Source organism: Choloepus didactylus, chromosome 23 (genome assembly GCF_015220235.1).
Source record: "Choloepus didactylus isolate mChoDid1 chromosome 23, mChoDid1.pri, whole genome shotgun sequence".
Classification (NCBI taxonomy): Eukaryota; Metazoa; Chordata; class Mammalia; order Pilosa; family Megalonychidae; genus Choloepus; species Choloepus didactylus.
In genome coordinates, this window is record NC_051329.1 from 6,267,161 (window position 1) to 6,289,456 (window position 22,296).

The 22,296-nt window shown below is 49.6% G+C and overlaps 1 protein-coding gene across 5 annotated transcripts in view; it reads right to left on the reverse strand.

The window, feature by feature from the left end:
• The window catches only part of TMEM132B (transmembrane protein 132B), a 398,454-nt gene that overhangs the window by 169,708 nt on the left and 206,450 nt on the right, over positions 1-22,296 (reverse strand). For 3 of the 5 annotated variants that reach the window (XM_037816674.1, XM_037816673.1, XM_037816672.1), the window contains exon 3: positions 13,051-13,197. In XM_037816674.1, coding sequence (XP_037672602.1) covers positions 13,051-13,197 — 147 coding nt within the window. Of the gene's footprint in view, positions 1-7,422; positions 7,525-13,050; positions 13,198-13,274; positions 13,490-22,296 lie in introns of those variants that run through there. The other 2 variants (XM_037816675.1, XM_037816678.1) reach the window with 2 other exon arrangements.

The following is a 22,296-nucleotide window of genomic DNA, read 5'->3' on the forward strand; positions in this document are numbered from 1 at the left end:
TATGCGATTGAGGCCCACGCTAACCCAGCAGGACCTCAGCTTAACTCATCAAACCTTCAAGACTCTATTTTCAAATAAAGCCCCATCCACAGGGCCTAGGATTAGAATGTGAGCATATCTTTTTGGGGAGCACAATTCAACCCATGGCACTGCTTTACAGTTACTGTGTGTCTGCTTCCCCCGGCCCTAACACGCTTCACGGGGGAGCGGCTCCGGCCTGGTTCGCTCAGGGCTGTGTTCCCAGCACCTGACAACGCTGCTTGCTGCTCGACTCTGAGGAGCGACACTACGAGGTAAAGGAATTATAGTGGCTCCTCATTACCCAGGGGTTCCATATTGTGAATTCATCTACTCGCTAAAATTTATCCGTAACCCAAAATCGATGCCTGTAGCTCTTTCCTGGTCATCTGTGGACATGCGCAGAGCAGCAAAGAATTGGAGTCGCCCGACGTGCGTGTCCCCAGTTGAGGTTGGACAAGGCAATGTGCCGCCTTCTCGTTTCGGCTCCCATGCTATAAACACGTGTCCTTTCATGACAGAGTCAGTGCCACCTCTGTCACACTTCTGTGCTTTTTGGTGGTGATTTTGCTGTTTAAAATGACCCCCAAGTGTAGCGCTGAACGGCTATGCAGTGTTCCTAAGCTCGAGAAGACTGTGACGCGCCTTACAGAGAAACTATGTGTGTTAGGGAAGCTTTGCCAGGCGTGTGCTATAATATTGTTGGCTGTGATTTCAAAGTTAATGAATCAACAATAGTTTTTAAACAAGGAGTCTAAACAAACACACATAAAACAAGGTCATGTATTGATCCACTGATAAAAACGTTGTGAACAGCATGCTAGAACCTAACCCTGCCCTTCCCCTGCAGCAGCCGGTCAGCGCTTCCTGAGTCAGTGTTGGCGGCAACTTCATAGAGCATAACTGTTGCAAACAACAAGAACTGACTATACACTGAAAACTGTTGGACCCTACAGCTGGCTTGTGTTTCCTTGTGGCCGGGGTGGATGTGGCGAAACTCCAGCCCTGCAGAGAAGCTGGGAGACTACTGTTCCAGGGCAGGATGGGCAGAGGTGGGGGCCACATCCCCCTCTGAACCCCAATCCCTCTGTTGCCTTCCTGGGGGCACAGATTCCAGGCTCCTAGCAGGAACCACTCACAGCTCTCTTCCACCTCCTTTGAGAAACAGAGTCCAACTTCTCTGCCATTCACAGAGACATCACACAAAAGAGCAAGAAAGGACTTCTCAGCCAGGAGGCCCTAGAGGGGAGGCTTTGCAGGGTTGCAGTCCCACCCCTCAGGGTCATTTCAGAAGGGGCAGCTTTGCAAACCCTGATGGGGAATGAGATTGTACAGTGGCCTCCATCTGCTTGTCACATGCTTCCCTTAAGAAGAAACAACTTCTCCATGACAGAGATGGGGGGGGGGGTGCGAGGGGACGTCTGGGTCCCAGGGAGGGGAGTTCCTGAGGGTTTCACAGTTAGGGCCTGGGGCTGACTGAACACCCCACAAGCATCTCCATTCGTGACATACATGTCTTATGCTGAAAAGAGCTTTCACTCCTGACCTCGCCAGATCAGGCCAGTGTGCGAGCAGGAAGACAGAGAACATCCAGGCAGTGAGAGAAAAGGGGACTTAGTGCAGGGAAGACTGAGAAGTCAGGGAGAGGGTGGTAAGAAAAGGCAGTGAATGAAACAGCAGGAAGCCACCACCACCCCCAGGCTGGAGGGAAAAGGGGGGGGGGAGAGCGTCCCAGAGCCCAGGGACGTGTATCTTCTCACCCTGAATCTGACCCTCCTGCCTCCCTCCGCTTTAGAGTAAGCAGTTACTGTTGGGATCTGGGCCACAGCAGACCCCTCCAGTAAGAACCAGGGCACGGAGGAGACAGAGCCCGAGGAGAGAGGGGGTGTCCCAGCTTCTCCCTGCCTCCCACTGCTCACGGCCCACCAGGGCCTCCCACTGGCCAAACCCAGACAGAAGCTGTGCCGGTTTGAATGTATTACGTCCCCCAAAACACCATTATCTTTGATGCAATCTTGTGTGGGCAGATGTATCAGTGCTGATTAGATTGTAATTCTTTGAGTGTTTCTGTGGAGATGTGCCCCACCCAACTGTGGGTGATGACTTAGATTGGATAATTTCCATGGAGGTGTTACCCCACCCATTAAGTGTGGGCCTCAATTAAATCACTGGAGCCATATAAATGAGCTGACAAACAGAAGGAACTCAGTGTAGCTGTGAGTGACATTTTGAAGAGGAGCTACAAGCAAGAGGGACACTTTGAAGAATGCACAGGAGCTGAGAGAGTAGCCGCAGATGAGAGACAGTTTGAAGATGGCCATTGAAAGCAGACTCTTACTCCAGAGAAGCTAAGAGAGGACAAAACACCCCAAGAGCAACTAAGAGTGACATTTTCAAGGAGCTGCAGCCTAGAGAGGAAAGTTCTGGGAGAAAGCCATTTTGAAACCAGAACTCGGGAGCAGACGCCAGCCACGTGCCTTACCAGCTAACAGAGGTTTTCCGGATACCATTGGGCATCCTCCAGTGAAGGTACCCGATTGTTGATGACTTACCTTGGACATTTTATGGCCTTAGGACTGTAACTGTGTAACCAAATAAACCTCCTTTATAAAAGCCAATCTATTTCTGGTGTTTTGCATTCTGGCAGCATTAGCAAATTAGAACAGAAGCCCACAGATGTGGGGGTCTGGGCAAACAGGCACAGGTCCCACCATCCACTGAGGATACTTTTCAGGACTGCAAACACCAAGTGTGGTCGGCTGAAAACTGCCCCCCACCCCAGTGACGTCAGTGTCCTAATTCCTGGAACTTGTGAAAACATGCCCTTATACATCCAAAGGGACCCTGCAGGTGCAAAGAAGTTAGGGATCTCGAGATGGGAGATTCTCCTGGATTATCAGGGTGGAACCTGAATCTCATTACAAGGTCCTTATGAGAGGGAGGCAGGAGGGTCAGAGTCAGGGAGAGAAGATACAAATATAGAAGCAGAGGCCAGAGAGGAGAGAAGAGGCCATGCTGCTGCCTGGAAAGACAGAAGGAGGGGCCACAAGCCAAGGAATGCGGGTGGCCTCTGGAAACCAGGAAAGGCCAGGAATGGATTCTCCCTGGAGCCTCCCGAAAGAACCAGCCCTCCTGGGACTGATTTCAGACTCCTGACTTCTAGAACCACAAAAGAATAAATCTGGGTTGTTTGAAGCCACCAAATTTGGAGCAACTTGTTACAGCAGCCATGGGAAACTAACACACCAACAAAGATCCCATATTTAGTATTTAATTTGGAGAATCCCCTTCTAAGACGAAAAGAGGGAGAAATCCACATGGCAGTTTCTAGGGAAATTTAAGCGGAAAACTTAGCTTTGGCATGGGCAGAAGACGAAAATGCAAAATATTACACCTGCTTCTTTGGCTCAGGATATAATTCTGGGGAGGATGATCAGGTAAGACTGCATGTCTAGAAATCCCAGACGAACCAGAGAACATTTCACAGAGAGGGTGATAAAAGTGTCCTTCCTGAAATAAAACTATATAGAGCCTATGTTGGGAAAACCTCCTTGATGAGTGTGATATTTCACACCAAAGAGCTTAGCAAGCATCTGGGAAAGGCTCACTCCACTCAGTCATTTACGATGAGTGACGGCAGTGGTCATTTTCGTAGCTGGGTCTGAATCCTGCAAATCTTGCACTATTAATAATGAACTTGCTGAAGGTGCTGACCACGGCAGCTGCTTCGTGGAGGTCCCTGGACAGGGCTCGTCACTAACGGGGTGGAGCATGTGGCATTCTTTGAAGTCATGAAGTGTCTGCCCACCTTAGCTTCCTGGGGCCGCCGTAACAAAGCACCACAGCTGGGTGGCTTAAAACTGCACCAATCTATCACCCCACGGTTCTGGAGGCTACGAAGTCTGAAGCTGAGGCGTCCGCGGGGCCTGTTCCCTCTAGAACCAGGAGGGGGGCCCTGCCTGGCCTCTCCCGGTTTCTGGCAGTTTCCAGCCATCCTTGGCATTTGCAGTCATCTCGGCCGCCAGCCTCATGTGGCCCCCTACCTTCGTCCGCTGGCATCTAACTCCCCCTGTCCAAGGATGACACCAGTCACACTGGACCCAGTTTGGCTTTGTCTAAACTAATCCGGTCTTCAAAGACCCTGTTTCCAAATAAGGTCCCATTCCCAGGTTCCAGGGAGTTTGTATTTGAACATATCTTTTTGGGGGACCTAATTCACCCCACGGCACTGCCCACCACTCACTGAAAATGAGACGCACTTGCGTAAGCAAACGGCTTCTTCCAGTTCCCACTCTCCTTGGCCAGCTGGCCTTTTCGCTTTGAAGGGCTTTTATCAGCTGTTCCTAAATCAAATGGGTCAACTATGAATTCTGTGGGTCCAAGAGCAAATGGGGATGGAGAGCAGACCTCACTAAAGGGAAAATTCATCCGAGCAGAGTGCTGAGATGCACAGAGCACGCCGGCCACCAAGGTGTCAGAAAGCATCACGCTCCTAAGTACAAAGTCGGCCGGTTCCACACAGCCTGTGGTCAAAGGCACAAGCCTCTGGCTAAAGTCCAAAACCACCGCTTGTTAGTTTTTATACTTTATAAAGAACTGATTGTTCTTGATACATCAGATAAGAAATCCTCACAATGTCTCAGAGCTCCCAACTGGCGAAGGCAGAGCTCACAATCAGCAGGGCACGGCCACAGCACCCCATGGCAAGGCAGCAAGCACTGGGTGCCATAAGCCACGTTCTACGATGGAAAATAAAATGCTCCAGGAATTCCCTCTGCCCGTCCACCTCATGCCTTGCACCAAAAGGCAGCTCTCTCCAGTTTCCAATCTCTCCCTGGCCTGCACAATTAGAGCAGAGATGTTCCAATTAAAGTAAGAGCTACAGATGCACCAGATCAAACAGTAGTGTCCTCTCCAGCCTGGCCTACCATGGGGACAGCACCTTGCTCTCGCGTACAGGATTGGTAAAACTAATTCTCCAACAGCCTACCAACCCGCGGCTGCACACCAACATCCCAGGCAGCGCAAGAGCAACAAGCCCGATCCTAGGAGCAGAGCTGTCTCTCCAGCACAGGAAAGGGGCTTTAAAGGCCTCCAGCTCCACATTGCCAGAGGTGGGGCTGAGGCCCAGGGAAGTGAGATGACTTCTCTGGGACAATACGCTGATGTCACTGAATCTCAGGAACCAAACCCAGGTCTGAGAATCCCGTGCCTGGTGGCCGCCTGCCCACCAAACACCTCCAGGATCACTCTGTTCCTCAAGGCAGCCACCCCTTGTCCACACAGCCACCCCATCAAAACCCGTCCCCTCTCCTGGCTGGCACGAAGGGCAAGGTGTCCGATCAAGGTGCTGCACCCACCATCGACACCCCCCAAAGCCGCCATCCCTGAGGAATGGGCACTGCCTCCTCCAGCCCTGGGTTCCCTGCCCAAGACGGTGGGGTCGCGCGGAAGTTGGGGACAGTGGGGAAGTCTGAACACATGGTCCGTTTACACCAAGGACGTGCCCAGGAAGCAAGACGTCCCCAAGCACATGGCTCGATACACGCCCTTGGTCTTTAACCCCAGACCCTCCTGAGGCCCTCACCCCTGCCCACCAGCCTTCCACCAAAGTGCGCGTCGCCAGACTGTCTGCTTCTCTGCCTTTCCACTGTTTCATCCCTGTGGGGCTTTTTCATTACGTCATCGTTAATCTGAAGGGGGGATCCCACGACCAAGGCGACTGGCAGTAAGACTGCCCCAAGGACTGTCCTGCCCCCCGGGCTCTGAGCTTCCACCTTCCTCCTTACAGAACCTTCTCTACACGGTGGCCAGCGTATCTATAAAAACACAGCAAGCCCCTTCCACTCAAAACCCTGCAGTAGCTGCCCATCCCTGCAGGAATAGAATTTGAAGCCCTTTCCGGGCCTAAAAAGCCCCAGATGCTCCAGCCCCCAGCCCATCCCCAACCCCCCAGGGCCTCTGGGGGAGACCCTCGCCTCCTGCTTCCTTCCCGGGGGGCTCTGCTCTTCAGAACCCCACCCCCACCACCAACTCCCCTGTTTGAAATAGAACCTCCCATCACTCTGTCACTTCACCTGCTTTACTCTTCTTTCTAGCATTTATCATCCCCTGATGTGTTATTATATATTTCGTTCTCTGCAGATCTGCCCCCACCAACACACACACACACACACACACCCCAACATGTAGTTTCCAGGAGAGCAATGATGGGCCCACGGGCTTTGTTCCTAGCTGGCGGGCAGGGGCCTTGATACATAGAGTTGGAGTGAAACGCAGGACGTGGTCTGAAGAGAAAGCCTCCATGGGCAGGTGCTCAGGCTCAGCTGGCTCCTCTCATTTCTGCACAGCCCAGACCCAGAGCCGACCGCCCCAGCTCTGCCCACAGAGCCCCCGCACCCGCTGTGCCCTCTGCCCACCGAGCTTCCCCATTCCTCACCTCTCAGGCCTGGCTGCACCTCTCAGACAGCCTTCTGCACCCCCGTCCGCTCACACCTCTCTCCACCCCCATCTCCCTCCATCACGCAACCCGATTTTAAACTTTCTGCATACCGATCTGAGCAAATTATCAGTGATTGGAAAATCAAAACCGCCGGCCACCCGTGGGCCTGGCACACGAGCTCCCCCCAACACGGTACCACAACTACAGACCAAAAGCTTCAGGGGTGGGAGGGAGGCCCACAAGAGGCAGGTGCTCCTAACTGGGCCTTCATTATTCACTCATTCATTCATTAATTCATTCAGTACATTTTTTTAGGTACCTAAAATGTCCCAGGCACTTAGTGTGGAAAGAAGCCCAGTCCCTGTGCTCCTGGAGCTCCTGGACTGGTCAAATCAGCGCCAGAAGTAAGAGTAGAACAGCGGGGGACTTCTGAGGCCCACCTTCAGGGGTGAGAGGCTGCCAAGGTCAGAGTCCGCCCCACGTTCAGGCACAGGCTGTGAACGCATGAAGAGCCTGTACATGTGAGAGGCAGCTCAGAACGCGGGTCACCGACCTGCACAGAAACAACCAGGGGACCTTCCCAAAGACGCCAGAGATTTCTTCTCTCACAGAGGGAAAGCTAACAACAGGAACCTTTCATCTAGATTTAAAGGCACCGCGCACGACTTGGTGCTTGGTGGAGGCAGGCTGAGTTAAATGAACGCTTTCAAACCATGGAGAATTTTCTCCAGCGAACTATGAGGAAGTAGGAGGGAGTGGCAAGAGAAGCAAACACTCAAAGGTTAATTCCCTTTCTTTTTTCAAAGACTTGCATTGGAGCAGAGGAAGGTTCATAGTTTAAATGACAGATTTGAGGAATGATGGTGATAAGTGAGCAGGTGTCCAAATAAAATTTCTGAAAATTTCTGAAAAGCAAATACCAACATAAAAGACCCAGTAAAGAGTCATTCTCATGGTGTCACCTGTTGAAAAAGAGCTTTGCACATCACTGTCGGCTAGCTTCATGAACTCCCCGTCAGAAATGTGGGGTGAGGACTCAGGTAAAATCAGCCTGCTCGAGGACCTTTGGAAAGACAGACCCCAACTTCACCTGGTGCAATGCACGTAGAGCTCTGTTCCCACATCGGAGCCTGCACTGAAACAGCCAAACAAGCGCAGGCCCCTGGGGTGGCTGCCCCCCACAGAGGTCCCCAGGGCATGATGTATTTCTAAATATCGAACCTTGTGTCGGAGTTGGGGTGACTGGCACTCAGAGTTCTGCAGGGGTTCAACAACAAATGCCTCAGGAAGCCAAGAATTGTGCATTTATAAATCCACGTGTTCAAATCTTAAAACTTGTTAACAAGAAGTATCTTACAGTGGTCTTTGCTCCTTACAGTCAGTGCATGAACATTTCGTTCACTCTCGTGTCCCAGTGATTCCCAACCCTCGCTGCTCATCATTAGAACCACCTGGCACTCTGCTTTAAATGCCACCACTTGTGACCCATGGGAGCCAAGGTCTAGCGGGTGTGTAGTTTTTGAGACTCGCGGGTGGTTCTGAGGTACGGCCCAGATCGAGAAGCCCTGGTCTACAGATTCAGCGGCTACTCAGTAAGCAACAGCGTTCGTCTCCTCCAAATGCTCCAACAAAGTACCACAAATGTGGTGGCTTAACCATCAGAAGTTTACTCTCCGGCAGCTCTGGGGGCCAGAGGTGTGAAATCCAGGGGTGAGGGGCCACACTCCCGCTCCCACAGGACGCTCTGAGAGAACCCTTCCCCGCCTCCTCCCCAGCTTCCTGGCACTGGCTGCATCACTCCAACCACAGCCTGTGGCCCTCTCCTCTCCCTGCTCCTCTCCATGCCTCTCGCTTACAAAAGACACTTGTCACTGGTTTCGGAGCCATTCAGGATGATCGAACTCCTTAACTTAGTTACACGTGCAAAGACCCTTTGGCCAAATACAGCCACACCTCAGGTTCCTGGATGGGGACATGGACAGGCAACTTCTGGGGAGCCACGACTCAGCTGGCACTAGCCCCTATTGCCACATGCTGGACGGTCTGTGGGGGCTGTGGACACTAATTTTACTGCATTTTCAGGCCAGTGGGGACAGGACAGGTGGAAGACGGGGAGGCAGGAGGATGCTACGGGAGTGTATAGCAGCTCCACCCAAAACAGCCCAAGGTAGCAGTTAAGAGGCTCGACTTTAAAGTCAGGCTGCTTGGGCCACTTACTAGCTCCAAGACATCAGGAAGCCACTAAACTGTGTTTGCCTCAGTTTACCTATCTATTAAACAAGAAAAACAGTAGTTATCTGCCTCACAGGATTTTTATTTCCTTTTCTAAAAAGTTTATTTTTCTGAAAGACTTAAAATAGTGCCTGGCACCTAACAGGCATTATGTGGTTTTTCAGTAAGTTTTTCAAATAAAATAAGGAATGGACAATAGAATCACACAAATTTGTCCTCAAAGACATACTAAAATGGGTCATGGGTCCTATCTTTTACCTTTTAATAAAATCTTTTACAGAAGGAAAGAAACCAACATACAACTGAGTCAGGTAGGAAAACAACTTCTCAGAAACAGAGGCTGCTGCTAGAATCATCTAATGGTGACCTGGCTCCGTTTGTGGGTTTTTGTTTTTTGTTTTTAACTTAAACAAGAATCATGAAGCACAGGAAAGATTTAGCCTGCTCCTGTTCCACAAATCCAAAAAAGGATACTTGACACTGCAACTTTCTTTTATTAACACCGTTTTTTTTTTTTTTTTTTTTTGCCTAAAGTTCAATTCTTAAATTTTACAAAAAGCAATGGGTTGAGTTAATTAAAATGGTAATAATCCCTTCCTCTGCTCAACTGTTCATAGTATTTTATGGATGAAAGTACACAAATAAAAACCCCTGAAAGACTGGATCCAGATTTTCAAATACAGTAGCATATCGTGGTCAATCCGGCCTTGATTTTTATTTTACTTTGAGTTGGGTTACAAAATGCAGATATGTCTGTTTCTTTGAAGAAATCTATGGTGGGACATTGTGCTTCTATGGAAAAGCACAGACCCCTCTTTCTATGGTGGGCCACTGAGCTTTTCTCCATCTCTATTCTGATTTTTAGATGAGAACAGCTCTGTATCATGGCTTCTGGCCACATAAAACGCTGTTGCAGCTTATTTTCTCTGAGGTTTGGGTTCCAACAGCCAGACAGAAATCATTTGAGGAACAGCATCTTCTCAAATACCCTGGCTACATGTGGTTTCCATCCAAATGGTCTAGCATCCAGCTTTCGTTTCTTTTGGTTCAGCGTTATCTGTTCTGAACACTTTCAAATTTGCTTATTTTTCTAATCTTGTCATTCGCCTTTTGGCAACCCTGCTCTTTATCGTCTGCTTTTTATCTTCATTACTCACTTCTCCCACAATGAGTGTTCATTAAAAATATTTTAAATCGAGATCTCTGCTGTCTTTGTGCACAGGGTCTCCCCAACCCAAACATTTTTAATTCTTATCACAGTGTTTCAGGCAGTTTGTAGGTTATATTCTATCATTCCACCCAAGGTTGTCACCATTCAGAGATTTCAGCCTCTGCAGGACGTTTTGTTAGGAATACAGTCCCATATTCACTTTGTCACCGGCAGACCTGGTCCATGAGCACATATTTCACACCTCATGTGATACCACAATTCATCAAAAAAGTATAAAAAAAGCAGTTATTTATTTAAATGATGACATGGATTTTAGACGGATATTAGATGAGCACAAATTATCATGCCAAATCAACAATTCCTTCCCTTCCTACAGCCCAAGAGAGGTCAAACACTGAATGTGAAGAAAGGGAAGGAGAAGGTGGACACTGGGATGGGAGAATGTCCTAATTCTGTAACTCTACTTTTCTTCTCAGGTAGCCTTTTATGAGCTCTTTCAAAGAGAAAGCAAATTTCAGTCTCACAAAACCAAAAGTGATAACCATGGTCTGCACTGATGTTTCCATTTAAACCTTACCACTTGGGCAGTCAAATATTTCAACAAATTAATTTCCTAAGTCAAGACCATGGATTGAGCCATTACACACCCAGACAGTGCTGTCTGAGGGTGGAGAGTCAGAATAAGCTATTTGGATGCCTCTACTGCAAGAGGAGGGTCAGCAAGATGACGGCAACTGCAGGGCCATCTGTTTTTATCTTCCCAGAACCCCTCTTCCCCCATCTAAGTCCGAGTCATTTGGGAGGAGCCCATCTACTCTCTACATCCAGGGTTGGCTACAGCAATTGGAAACATGATCCAAGCTGCCCCAGACAGAGCCAGTAAGGACCAGCCCAGGATTTGTGCTGCACCAACCCAGGAAGGGAAGCTTTATTCCTGAAGTGGCTCAGTCAGCAGGATAGCTGCTGAGAGTGGCTGGCAGCCATTTTGCCACCAAGAGGAGCCAACCTGAGAAAAAGCCAAATCAGAGGAAAGGCTAGGAGACAGGCGCCCAAGGATAATGCCTCATCATCTGGGGCCATATTCCTGATCCTCATCTACCCCTGAACCTTCCCATTTAGAGGAGAAATTCCAGTCCAATTTTTTGCTTAGATTATATTAATCTAGTACCTCATGGTATCAACTGGACAAAGTCTACCTGATAACAACCCCAACAACCAAGAGAACATCTTCCACTGCAGATACAGACACATAGAACCCCTGTGCAAAACAGAGAATCAAACTGTAACCCTTGGAGGAGTGTGGTAGAGACTACTAGCTGACCACCCAGCAGCCACTTGCCCACCCTTCTTCCCTGGAAGCAGAAACCATCTCCCACTTCAGAGCTTGAAAATAATGCCAGATGCTCACTTTCCCAGACTCCATGCTTCCTGAGCAAGGACCTGGAACTTATGGCTTGGCAATGAGCTCTAAAAGGAAGACTTCCTGGAGTATTCTTGGAAAGTTTTCTTCCCTGGTAAAAACCAGATACCTGAAGAGAAGTCCCTCCCTTCCAGCCTTTGGATCTAGCTGGGTGAGTCTGTGATGCCTGGAACAGCTGCAGCCATCTTGTGACCATGAGGAAACAAGCTGGAGAATGATAGCCAGTTCACAGGCCACCATAGTGCAGAAAGACAGAAAACACCTGGATGACACAACTGGGCAGATGGATTAAACAACCATGGAAACACAAACCTTTAGATTTCTCCTTACGTGAGATAATAAAACTATCCTTACAGTCACTTTCAGGTGGGTACTCTGTTACCTGCAACTGAAAGCACCTGAACAAATATAAAAATCCTGGGCTCTCTCACATATTAACATCTCAGGAATTGGGAGTGTTCAGCAGGTAGATATAAATGTCTAGAAAAACCATCAGGTAAGTGACGTTGTAGACTGAAAGCTCTGACACTGGATGGAAAGTACAATGAGCAGAACGCTGAGTTTCGATTGAGTCACACAGATCACCTGATCAGTTATTCTCTAATGGAAGGCTTTTGGCCACTCAACCTGAGTCCCCTCTCTCCCTTTGAAAGGCATCTTCTAAAGCTGGCATTACAGGGTTCCAGTTGAGGCCTGCCGCGGCCACCAAGAACAGAGAGCACCCATCAGACAACCCCACTGGAAGAGGCAAGCACAACCCAGTCACTCAACTTCTCACACTGCCACCCACCCACTCACTCATTCATTCAACAAACATAGAGTTCCTTCTACAACCTGACCTAATACTGTGGCCCTCAAAGAGGCTACTGACTCGGGAAGAAGGAAGAGGCAACAGGAGGGGACAGCGGAAGGTGTTAAGTAGCAGGCCTGCCAGGGGCTTGTATGGATGCAGATTTTGAACCTCATCCTCGGAGAAATCTGAACCAATGCCAATGATGATTTTAAAGTGGGGAGGTTGCATGTCAGAGCAGCAACCTGGCCAAACCACTCACGTGGCCCCAGGGAGAGGATGCTCAATAAAAGGAGAAGAGGGTGGAGGCAGAGAGACTGGGTAGAAAGGCTGTTGCAACAGGGAGAGGGTTCTTTCTACCTGTTGTCTTAATGCAAGATTACTAGCAATGGCCTGTGCGGCCCAGGTGAGGCCATTCCCATAACACTCAGGGCCGGCGCCTGCTCGCAAGGCCAAGTGCGCCTGACTTAACCTTCTGATGTCCTGAGCAGTACTCAGTCTAAGCATGTGCCAGCGCCCAGGTGTGCAGCCTGCAGAGAGATGACAACTAACCACGAACAGGACAATGACCCAAGAGCTATGGCCATCTTCATTTTGCCCATTAAAAAGCACATCTTCCCTTGCCTCTGAAATCATTTCTATTTTCCCATTTCAGGCTTCAACTCCTGCAAACAATGATAATAAAAAAAATTTTTAAATATTGTTATGAAACCCCACGCAATGACAAATGTGAACTCAGCTCATTTTTTGAGACTGTCAATCTAATTAGGTTATTTGTGTATAAAGAGCATAATGAATAAATGCACAACCCTGTAATAGAACCAGCCAGAAGCAATACAACCGAGCTGTGCTAACGAGCTAAAGGACACCCATTTCCTAGCTAATGAGAGGCACCCCTTTATTTGTACACACATTACCAAGATATCAGCCTTTGAAGGCACCCTGAGCCCCACCACCACTTGGCGCTTGGCTCTTACCTGCTCTGCAGGTCAAGGCGATGGCCCACGCAGGTAAGGGTGGCACTTGTCTGCTCGCTGCCGTTGTCTATTTCCTCCTGGACGGCCCACTGGTCTTCCTCGCTGACTCTGACCGCGGTTACCTTCACAATTGCGGCTGCCTTAATTCTGTTGGGTGGAAAAAATTATATAAAACATCATTTTAGTTCTAAACAGGTAGAAAATATGGAGCTTAAGCAGATCACCTGGGAAAAGCCACCACACCTCCCCTCTCCACCGGGAGGTGCGGCGGCCGCAGCCACCAGCTCTGCCTTCCACACTGAGCGTCCTGTGCTTCTCCCGAGCGCCCCGCAGTGGGAGCCCCAGCACGGGACCCGCACATGGATTCTCGGTGTCGCTGGCGTGTGGGGACCCAGCTCAGCCCCTGCCCGGGCCCGGTGTGCCTCCGTGAACCCGCTCGGCCCGCGCTCCGCGTGGACGCGGAAGAGGCCCTGCGGGAAGTCCCGGGTGAAGCCCGCGCGCAGCCTCCAGGGGACCGCGGGGGTGCGCGCACGGGGTGGGAGGGAAGTGACGGGAGCGCCCTGTGCTCCGCTGGGGCTGGGGCCGCCGGGCTCCATGGGCGCAGACCCTGTTCCCCGAGGACGGACCCAAGGCGGTGAGGCTGCCGCCTGCCGTCTGCGGGGCCTTCCCGGCCGACCCGGGCTCGCGGCTGCAGAGGCGGCCGGGGCCGCTGCCGGAGGGGCCTCCAGGGCAGCGCGCGCCCCAAGGTTCCCCTGCGCCCCAGAGGTGCCGGGACACGCCGGAGGACCCAGGAGGGCCGCGCCGCGCTCACTGCGGCTTCACCAGGTCCCACGCACGGGAGAGCCCGAGGCCTGGGCAGGGGCGCAGCGGGTCGGAGGGCGCCCTTTTCATGAGCCAAAAAAAAAAAAAAAAAAAAAAAGCCACATGCAGAAAAATAGTAACCAAAGAGAAGTACATTAAGACAAGCGTCCCATCCCTATCAAGAATTTGGAAACCAAGATTCCCTCGGATAACTCAATTAATCAATTCCACACATAACAGCAGGGTTGAAGATGTCAGTTTAAAAAGGTGAAGGACTCATCCCAAGGGTGACTGAAACTCATACAAAGGATTTATCAAAATCAAAACATCTGTAAGACCCAAAGAAGGAAGTGGCTAATAGCAGAATTTCAAGCAGGGTGCTGAGATTTCCGGACTTCAGGGTTTCCCCAAAGCCCCTTGAATATGCAGCAGTCCCTAAGGAACCCTGGGGTGGAATTAAGGGATTCAAATACCTGCATATCTAATTAAATTAAAAGAAATACTTCTGCCTCCTTTTCGCCTTCCCTGTGGTTTTTACACAGACTCTAATGAATGCCTTCGCCTGCTAGCTCTTGCACTCCGGGCTTCCTGAGAAGTCTCTGCTACAACAGGTGATTCCCTCCACGTTTCAGATGCCCTTTGGTGCCCTGACCATCACTCTTCATGCCACATGCTGGTGACTGATTTGTGACTTCCTCAAAGCCTCCTTTCTTGCCATCATGATGTTCCAGGAATTAATTTATGCAAGCCACTGAAAAGAGGCATGCTGTTCTGTCTCTGCTTTCAGCCATTCCATCTTGCTGGCAAAGGGGCAATCAACGGGAACATTCCAGAGCTCATGTCTAGAGCAGAGCCCCTCCCCATGAGGCTCCACCTCGTTTCTGTCACCACTTGTCACATACAGGTAACAGCTGATATCACAGCAGCTCAGGACAGGATTGTTCTCCTCCACTCAGGGTCAGGGTGAGCACCCCATGACCTCCCCCCAGTTACCCGCTGCAGGCCCAGGCTGGGTTTGAAATCAGATCCCCTCCCTCCAAAACCCGCACCCCTTTCCCTCCCACTCTGCCCCACAAATGGAGAGTGTCTCTTCTCACCTGTGCTTGTGTCACTTGTTGCCCAAGGAATGTATGAGTAGTTGAGCCTGGTGACTGTAATGGCCAGCATTTTATTTTAGTTCCCTACCCGAGCCCTAAGTGGAGGCACAAATGCCACATCTGCCCATGGAACCCTCTCCTCTGAGGTTTTGGTTTAATTATTATTTCTTTGATCCTGATTAGATTAGAAAAGTAAGGCCCCAGTGCCCTCCTCATCGGGACGCTGGGCACCCCTCATCTCTCAATCGATTCATGTGATCAGTGCACAGGCCCCCCCACACATACACCATCCTCCTTTGCCATGTTTTTGTTAATCCTGACGGAGACCACAGCCACAGCGGACGCTGCCTGGGAGTGTGGGAAGCAGAACTTGCACCCAGCAGTGAGCGTCCAAGTGCGTAACAAACGGCACTGAGTGTCAGGGCTGGGAGAGCATCCGGTGAGCGGGCCGTGGCCAGTGTCCCAGGAGCTGGTAGGCAGGGGAGTGGAGGGGATCGGGGCAGTGACTATCCAACGGAGAGCAAAGGTTTTCAGTCTTTCAGCAACCGTCCCAGCCATGCCAGCGCCCACAGACTGTAACCAGGCCGGCCTGACCCAGGTGACCTACTGCACCCGAATAGGGTCGAGGAAGACCAAGGTGGTGTCTTGGGGTTTATTCTCAACTGGGATTAACAGCTCTGTGACCCACGGATGCTTCTCCACTGAAATGCTGCTAATCTCTCACGATGGCCTCCAACCCATTTACTTTCTCCTGGTCACCAAGTGCCCAGGTAAAAGCACCACCCTGTAGCCACCCACTTGCTCTCCTTCCAGAGAAGCTGCCAGCAATTAGCCCTCTGGGTAAGGCCAACAGGGCATCTCTGCTTTCTCCTCTTATGCAGCACTGGCTCCCACTTTCCACTCCCCACCCCCCACCCCACCCTCTGTTTGGCGCCAGGGGTGCAGAACTCAGGCATTTTTCCCTCTATCCCCACCCTCCTCCCAAGCCACCTAGGAGTGCAGTCAACCCCTCCCCACTGTTGAGCACATGGCAAATGTTTTGGCCCTAATGCCTTCCTGTGTCACAGGTCTCCTTTGTCCCAGCAGCTTCCCAGGGCTGCAGCAAAGCCAGACCCGAGAGGGTATCCAACTGCACTGACAACTTGGAACACGAGAGGATCCAGAACCTTCCATGGGGTGAGCCAAGAGGAAGTCTCCAGAAACCAGATCCCTCTCTCAGCCCTCTGCCCTGTGGCTGGCTTTAGGAGACATTCCAGGGCCTACTCCTCTCCAAAGAGTAGACTACCAAGGTGAAAAAGCACCTTCCAACCCTGCAATAAAGACATATGCTATTATTAATTATCTTTATCATTATTATTAGCAATCCACTCTAGTACATATTAGGTACTCTCTAATAAGCTTCAACCTGACTTATTCACTCAGGACCCAATAGTAAAAAATTGAACACATGCTTACCCATCAGAATGGCTAAAATGAAAAGACAGACAACAGCAAGTGCTGACAGGGATGTGGGTTAACTGGAACACATATACATTGCTGATCTACCTGTAATTTGGTTCAATCTCTTTGGAACACCATTTGGTGGTATCTACTGAACCTGAATTTCTGTATCCCCATAACCCAGCAATTCCACCGCTAGGTATAAACAGAAATGCACTTGCACCTTCACCAAAAGACGTGTACAAGAAAGTCTGTGGCAGCCCTGTCACGTGAGCCCCAAGTGGAAACACCCCAGTGCTCATCAAGAACACAACAAGGCATGGTAGAGTCGCCAACTGAGATACCATGGAGCAATAATAAGAAAGAACCACACACAGCAGCTTGCAGGACCGCCAAACGGAACACCAAGAAAAAGCAGTCAGACAGAAAAACGGGTGCACTGTACAGTCCAACTTAGAGTCTGGAACAGGCGAACTAATCTCCAGGGTGGGAGTCAGCAGCGTGGCTCCCCTTGGGAGAGGGTGGGAGCTGGGAGGGGCCCAGGGCAGCTCCAGGGATACTGGCAACATCCCACATCTTCTGACTGCTGATTTCATGGTGGGCTGCGAGGACACAAGGCTGTGCCACAGGTTATCTATGCACTTCACTGTACGTACACTATATTTTAATAAAAAGTTCAAAACAAGGCGAGCAGACACCATGTTTGTGACAGGTGCCCAGGCCAGAGCCGCTGGCTTCCACCCCTGTTGAAGTTCAGTGGGAGGTCTCAAGGTCACCCTGGACACACGGGGGCTTTTCCTCCGAGTCCCCACCATTTCTTGAGGTGTCCAGTCCCCACATTGGCTCTGAGGGGCAGAAGAGTGACCTGAAACTTTGAACTTGCCCATGATGGAGGAGGAGCTGCGGGCAGAGTCTTGGGGCCCAGTTGAATATCCCTCCTGGCTGGACCAGGGATGGACGACATCCCAGCTGCAGCAGATGAGTAAGGAGAAAGACGCTGGGTGCCAGGCCAGCCCCCACCCAGCAGGGCCCAAAGCAGAGCCAAGGCCCACAGCAGCTCCCTCACTCTCTACCCCTGTCATTCCCAGCCTAGAGCAGCCACCACCTGGCTGGGGACGAGGAAACTTGCTCTGAGTGTATGCATCCAACCAGTCCCTTGTGAACTAGTCAACTATCTGCAGGGTTTTTTTATTTCGTGGGTTAAGTCAAGTCTTTCACTGTCTGCCTTGGGTGGAGAATGGGGGAGAAAGCGAGCAATTAGAACTCTGAAATCACCAATGTTGTGAAACACTGTGCTTTCACACACTATTCACAAAATGCCCCAACATTTAAGGAGAGTTTTTCTGAGTGTTGGCTGCTATGCATGAGGCACTTGGAAATACACAATGGAACACAGCTCAGTTTCAACCAGGGAGTCTCAAACGGTTCTGGTCACAGATCAAGACCATGGCGTAGCCTCCCTAGGAGGCCTGGGTACCGCACAAATGAAGGTCAGGAAGGTGGCAGAGTTAGTGCCGAGAGAGCGGGAGCGGGAGCAAAACTCCTGCTCTCAATTCCAGCTACACTGTTGACTCGCTGTGAGACCCTGGATAAGTCACTCAACTTCTGTGATTCAGTATCCTTGCCTCTAAAATGTGGATAATAATAATATCTACCTTAGTGTTCGTATTGTGAAGATTAAATGAATTAATATATATAAAGTGCTTATAAGAATGCCTGGGACAAAGAAATTGATCCAGCATTAGCTATTATTACTTTTCTAAAAATGAACTACCATAGTCCTCAGAAGTTACATTCTCAGGGTCCAAGGCTCCTCTCTGTGCGGTGCCCTTTGGAAATGCTCTAAGTCTTTAGCCAGGATCCCAACCACCTTCCCTCCAGATCTGATTTCTCTCATTCTGATCCTTGTTCTTTGGCAGAAAATTCCTCTCACATACCAAGGAAAGGCAATGTCTCCATTTGCTACAGTTAATCCATTTCTTTCGTAAAGTCTGCTGTAGAGAACATCCAACCTGCAACCCTTTGGGTTGAAATAACATCAAGATACACCTAACAAATTCTCAGAAATTTTGTGATGGTTGCAACTGATTAAAAAAAAAAAAAAAAAAAAAACTTCTCTAATTCTGGTACATGTCTGCTTAAATGTCCACAAGTGGGACAGGCTCAAATGATGTCCCTAGTTCCCTCAGGTACCTGACCCTGTTCAGCTCTTCGACGTGTGGGCATGGTCCTCCAACAGTCTCTTCCCTCATGATGACAGGCTGGCTGCCGCAGCTCCAGATCTCACATCCTCATCCACCAGGGAAAAGCAAGACCCCTACCACCGCCACCAATAACAGAAACCCTCAGGCCAGGGTTCAAAGGCTTGAATTTGAGTATTCAGCCTTGGACCAGTAACTGTGGCCTGGTGGGTGGCGGTGAGGGTGATCCTGGTTAGTTTAGCCAGTCAACAACCAACCCTGCACTAGGGTGAAGTTAATCTCACCTGAACCATGAGAGGGGTTAGAAAGGAGTGATTCCTAAAAGGGAAGTCAAGTTAAAAAGAAGAAATGGATGGAGGGTGTCAAAAAGCCAAGACTTGAGTCAAAAGTTTGAGAATATTTCTTTCTCCTAAATACAAACCCTACAACTATTACTAAATTCCAGTCCAACTCCTATCTAATTTTAGGTTACATTTATTAAAACCATTTAAGCCCAGAAAATCCATGTCTTGAATATTTATTAAGTTTCTTTTAGAGAAATATTTTTTAGGATTGGTGATTAAAACTACAGCGTCTAAAACTTGAAAAAAATTAATGGTCTCACCACTTTCTAAAATACACATTATACATCTTAACTTATATTTCATATGGTTTTTGTTATACAAATATTTATCTGAATCCTTGAAATTATGGGATTACAAAGAGAAAGATAAATTGGAAGAATAAGAAAACATTCATCGATGAACTGACCCTTCAAAATACGGGTCCCCACTCACACGTGCCCCTCGAGGAACACGGCAACACCCATCCCCACCCGCCACTTCACCGTCTCCGCCATCTTGCTTGGTCAGGCTCTGCTGATTGACAGCTGCAAACACAATGCAAATGCAATGCAAATCTACTGCAAAGTGAAATTGCACATCCTGTGACTTTGGAGGATTGCTGAATGCCAGCAAAGCTACTGACAAGAAGAATACAGCTGGGGTCTACCAATCATCCCTTAACAGATATTTGTTGACAGTTTACAAGCGAAGAAGAGAAAATGAACAAGGAAGAGAGGTGCTTCAAAAGAGAATGATTTCAATAGCCAAGTAGAGTGAAACTCTTGGGAAAACTGGGGAAGCCCTCAAATATGTTTGCTAAATTGATCCTTCTGTGATCCCACTGGCAATGTCAAATGTGACATAAGATGCAGTACTCTGTGGTTGCAGAAAATTGTAGGAAAAATAACGACAAATTTTCAACATGCAACGCATTCTTTGTTCCAAGTGGCACAGCGTGGCAGTTACTGAACCTAAGTTTTGTTCAAAAGAAGCTAAAATAAACTTATTGTCACAATCTTTATTTCATTTTTCAGGGGAGAAAAAAAAATTCCCAACGAAGTTTTTCTTTCTCACTATTTTCTATGATAGTTTTGGTGCCCATTTTCAGTGGATTCATTTTAATTGACCAATTCCTCTGGGATTAAAGAAAAACTCCCCCATAATACCCTTGCAGCTTTGAACAGCAAAGCTCATAAAAATGCATATTTTAGGTGTGAGAAAACAGTCTCTATTGGTGGGGGACAGAACCCTGGCTTCCTCGTGGTTCCTAAAATGTTCCTTTCTGCCTCTAAGCCTCTGCACTTGCTGCTCCCTCTGCCTGGGAGGCTGTCCTCCCGACCCCACACAACCAGCTCCCTAATCTCCTTCCTGTCTCTGGGCAAATGTCACCTTCTCAGCAAGGCCTTCCGAGGCTACGCTGTCTGGAAAGGCAGGCCCCTCCCAGCCTCAGTTCCCTGCTTTATTTTTCTCTTTAGCACCTGACACTAACACCCCACACGTTTTCCTTGCCTTGTTTTTTCTTTCTCTCTCCCGCTCCGGGACAGGAGGGATTCCTGTGTGCTTTATTTCCTGCTTCCTCCATGCTGCAGACATACACACCTGGCAAATGGGAGGAGCTTAATCAGTATTGCTAGAACACAGGATCTCTATCTAAGGTGTCATCTGTCTCTGGACACTCCATGAATACGAGGCGCTGAAGGTGGAAGATGCCAGCAAGAGCCGAGGGCAGGGGAGGGAGTGATGGCATTGGCTCCCCACGGGCCTGCGGCTCCCAGACTTTCCAGCAGAATCGCCCCGGTGGATCGTAATTCTATGGAACCTGGACCCAGCCTCCAGGGGTTCTGATTCAGTAGGTCCGTGGCGGGACCCAATAGAAACATTTTTAAACAAGCTGCCGTTGGGAGTCGGGTGGGCCCCGCTAGGCTCTGGAACACTCTTTGAGCAACGCTGTTCGGGAAGCATTTCAGATGATCTCATTCCACCAAGGAGAGGACTACAAGGGAGCACTAGTGCAGCACAGGCTTTCTGAGAGGAGCCCGGCCCTGGGCACCAGGGCACTTTCAGGGTGGGATGAAGGAGAACTGTAAAGACCCTTTTAGTTTGGATTCTCCCAGAAAGTCACTTTTTCCCTGGAAAATTAACAACAGAGAACGATCCCTGCACCTCCTACCAGGCATCTAGAGGCTGGCAACTAGCAGGCTCTGCTGAGCTCATTGCAAACCAAGGTTTAAACTTGAAAGGTTCACAAGGCCGGAAAAGGGGTCCAGGGAAGCAAGTGGGGCAGGAGCCCACCAGCTGGACCTGCCTTGGCGACCACGGAGCACAAAGGGCCTCCGTCCTCACGCTGGTGGCGGGTTCCTCTTCTCCGCTCGGCCAAAACCTGGACACGGGGGGCATAGAGTTTTGCTGTCTGAGTCAGGAAGAGAACAGGAGGCATCTTGAAAGACAACCAAGCAAGCCGTGCTGGAAAAGCACATCCACCAAGGAGAAGTGTGGGAAAGCACGGATTCCAGCCACGAGAACAGGTCACAGGAAGGGGGATCTCAATGCAAGTGAGAACTCTTCCAAAGCAACACACGCAGATTTCTGGGAGGTGTTTCCCCTCTCTTGCCTTGCTGCTTAAGTAATTTTCCATCTAAGAGAGCCAAACACTCAGTAAAATATGTGTTTAGCTTTTGACAAATCAGAAATTTAACACTTTTCCAAGCAAAAGAATTGGTTTAATTCTTTTAGTGTTTCAAGCAAAACGGCTGCCTTGATTTTGTTGTTGTTTTGTTTGTTTCTTTGTTTTCACCTCCTGGGAGACAGTCGAATATCAGCAACTAGGAAAGTCAATTTGGAAAGCACTGGGGTCCCCACAAAGCAAAAGAGGGCTACAGATAAGAATGCTCATCCCAGCGATTCCTACGCTATGTGGAGATTTCTCCTTCATCCCAGCCAAGGCAGCTCGGAGCATGGAAACACGGGTCCAGCCTGGGAAGGTGACCTGGGACTCAACCAGCTCTCATGAACCAGAGCCATTCCCCAGCCAAAGTTGGTGTCTACGGAGCAGTAAGATCTCTCCTGGCTCCTGCTTCACAGACACATGGCCAGTCCCATATCACGTTGCCTTCTATGGACATCCCAGGGCAGCTCCACCCAAAAATTCCCTGTCACATCTCCCCTCCTCGCAGTGAGCATCTTCATCAAACATGCCTCCTCACCCACGGTGAATAAAACGGGCAAATTTGCTATCCTCGTGGAGATTACACTCTGGTGGGGAGAGAACCAACAAATGCTCCAAGGCTCCAGGTGAGGTTAAGCGTCATGAAGGAACGTGAAGAAGGGTCAGGGGGCAAAGGGGCAGAGGTCTGATGTCTGTCTCCTCTCCCTGTGGTTCCTGAA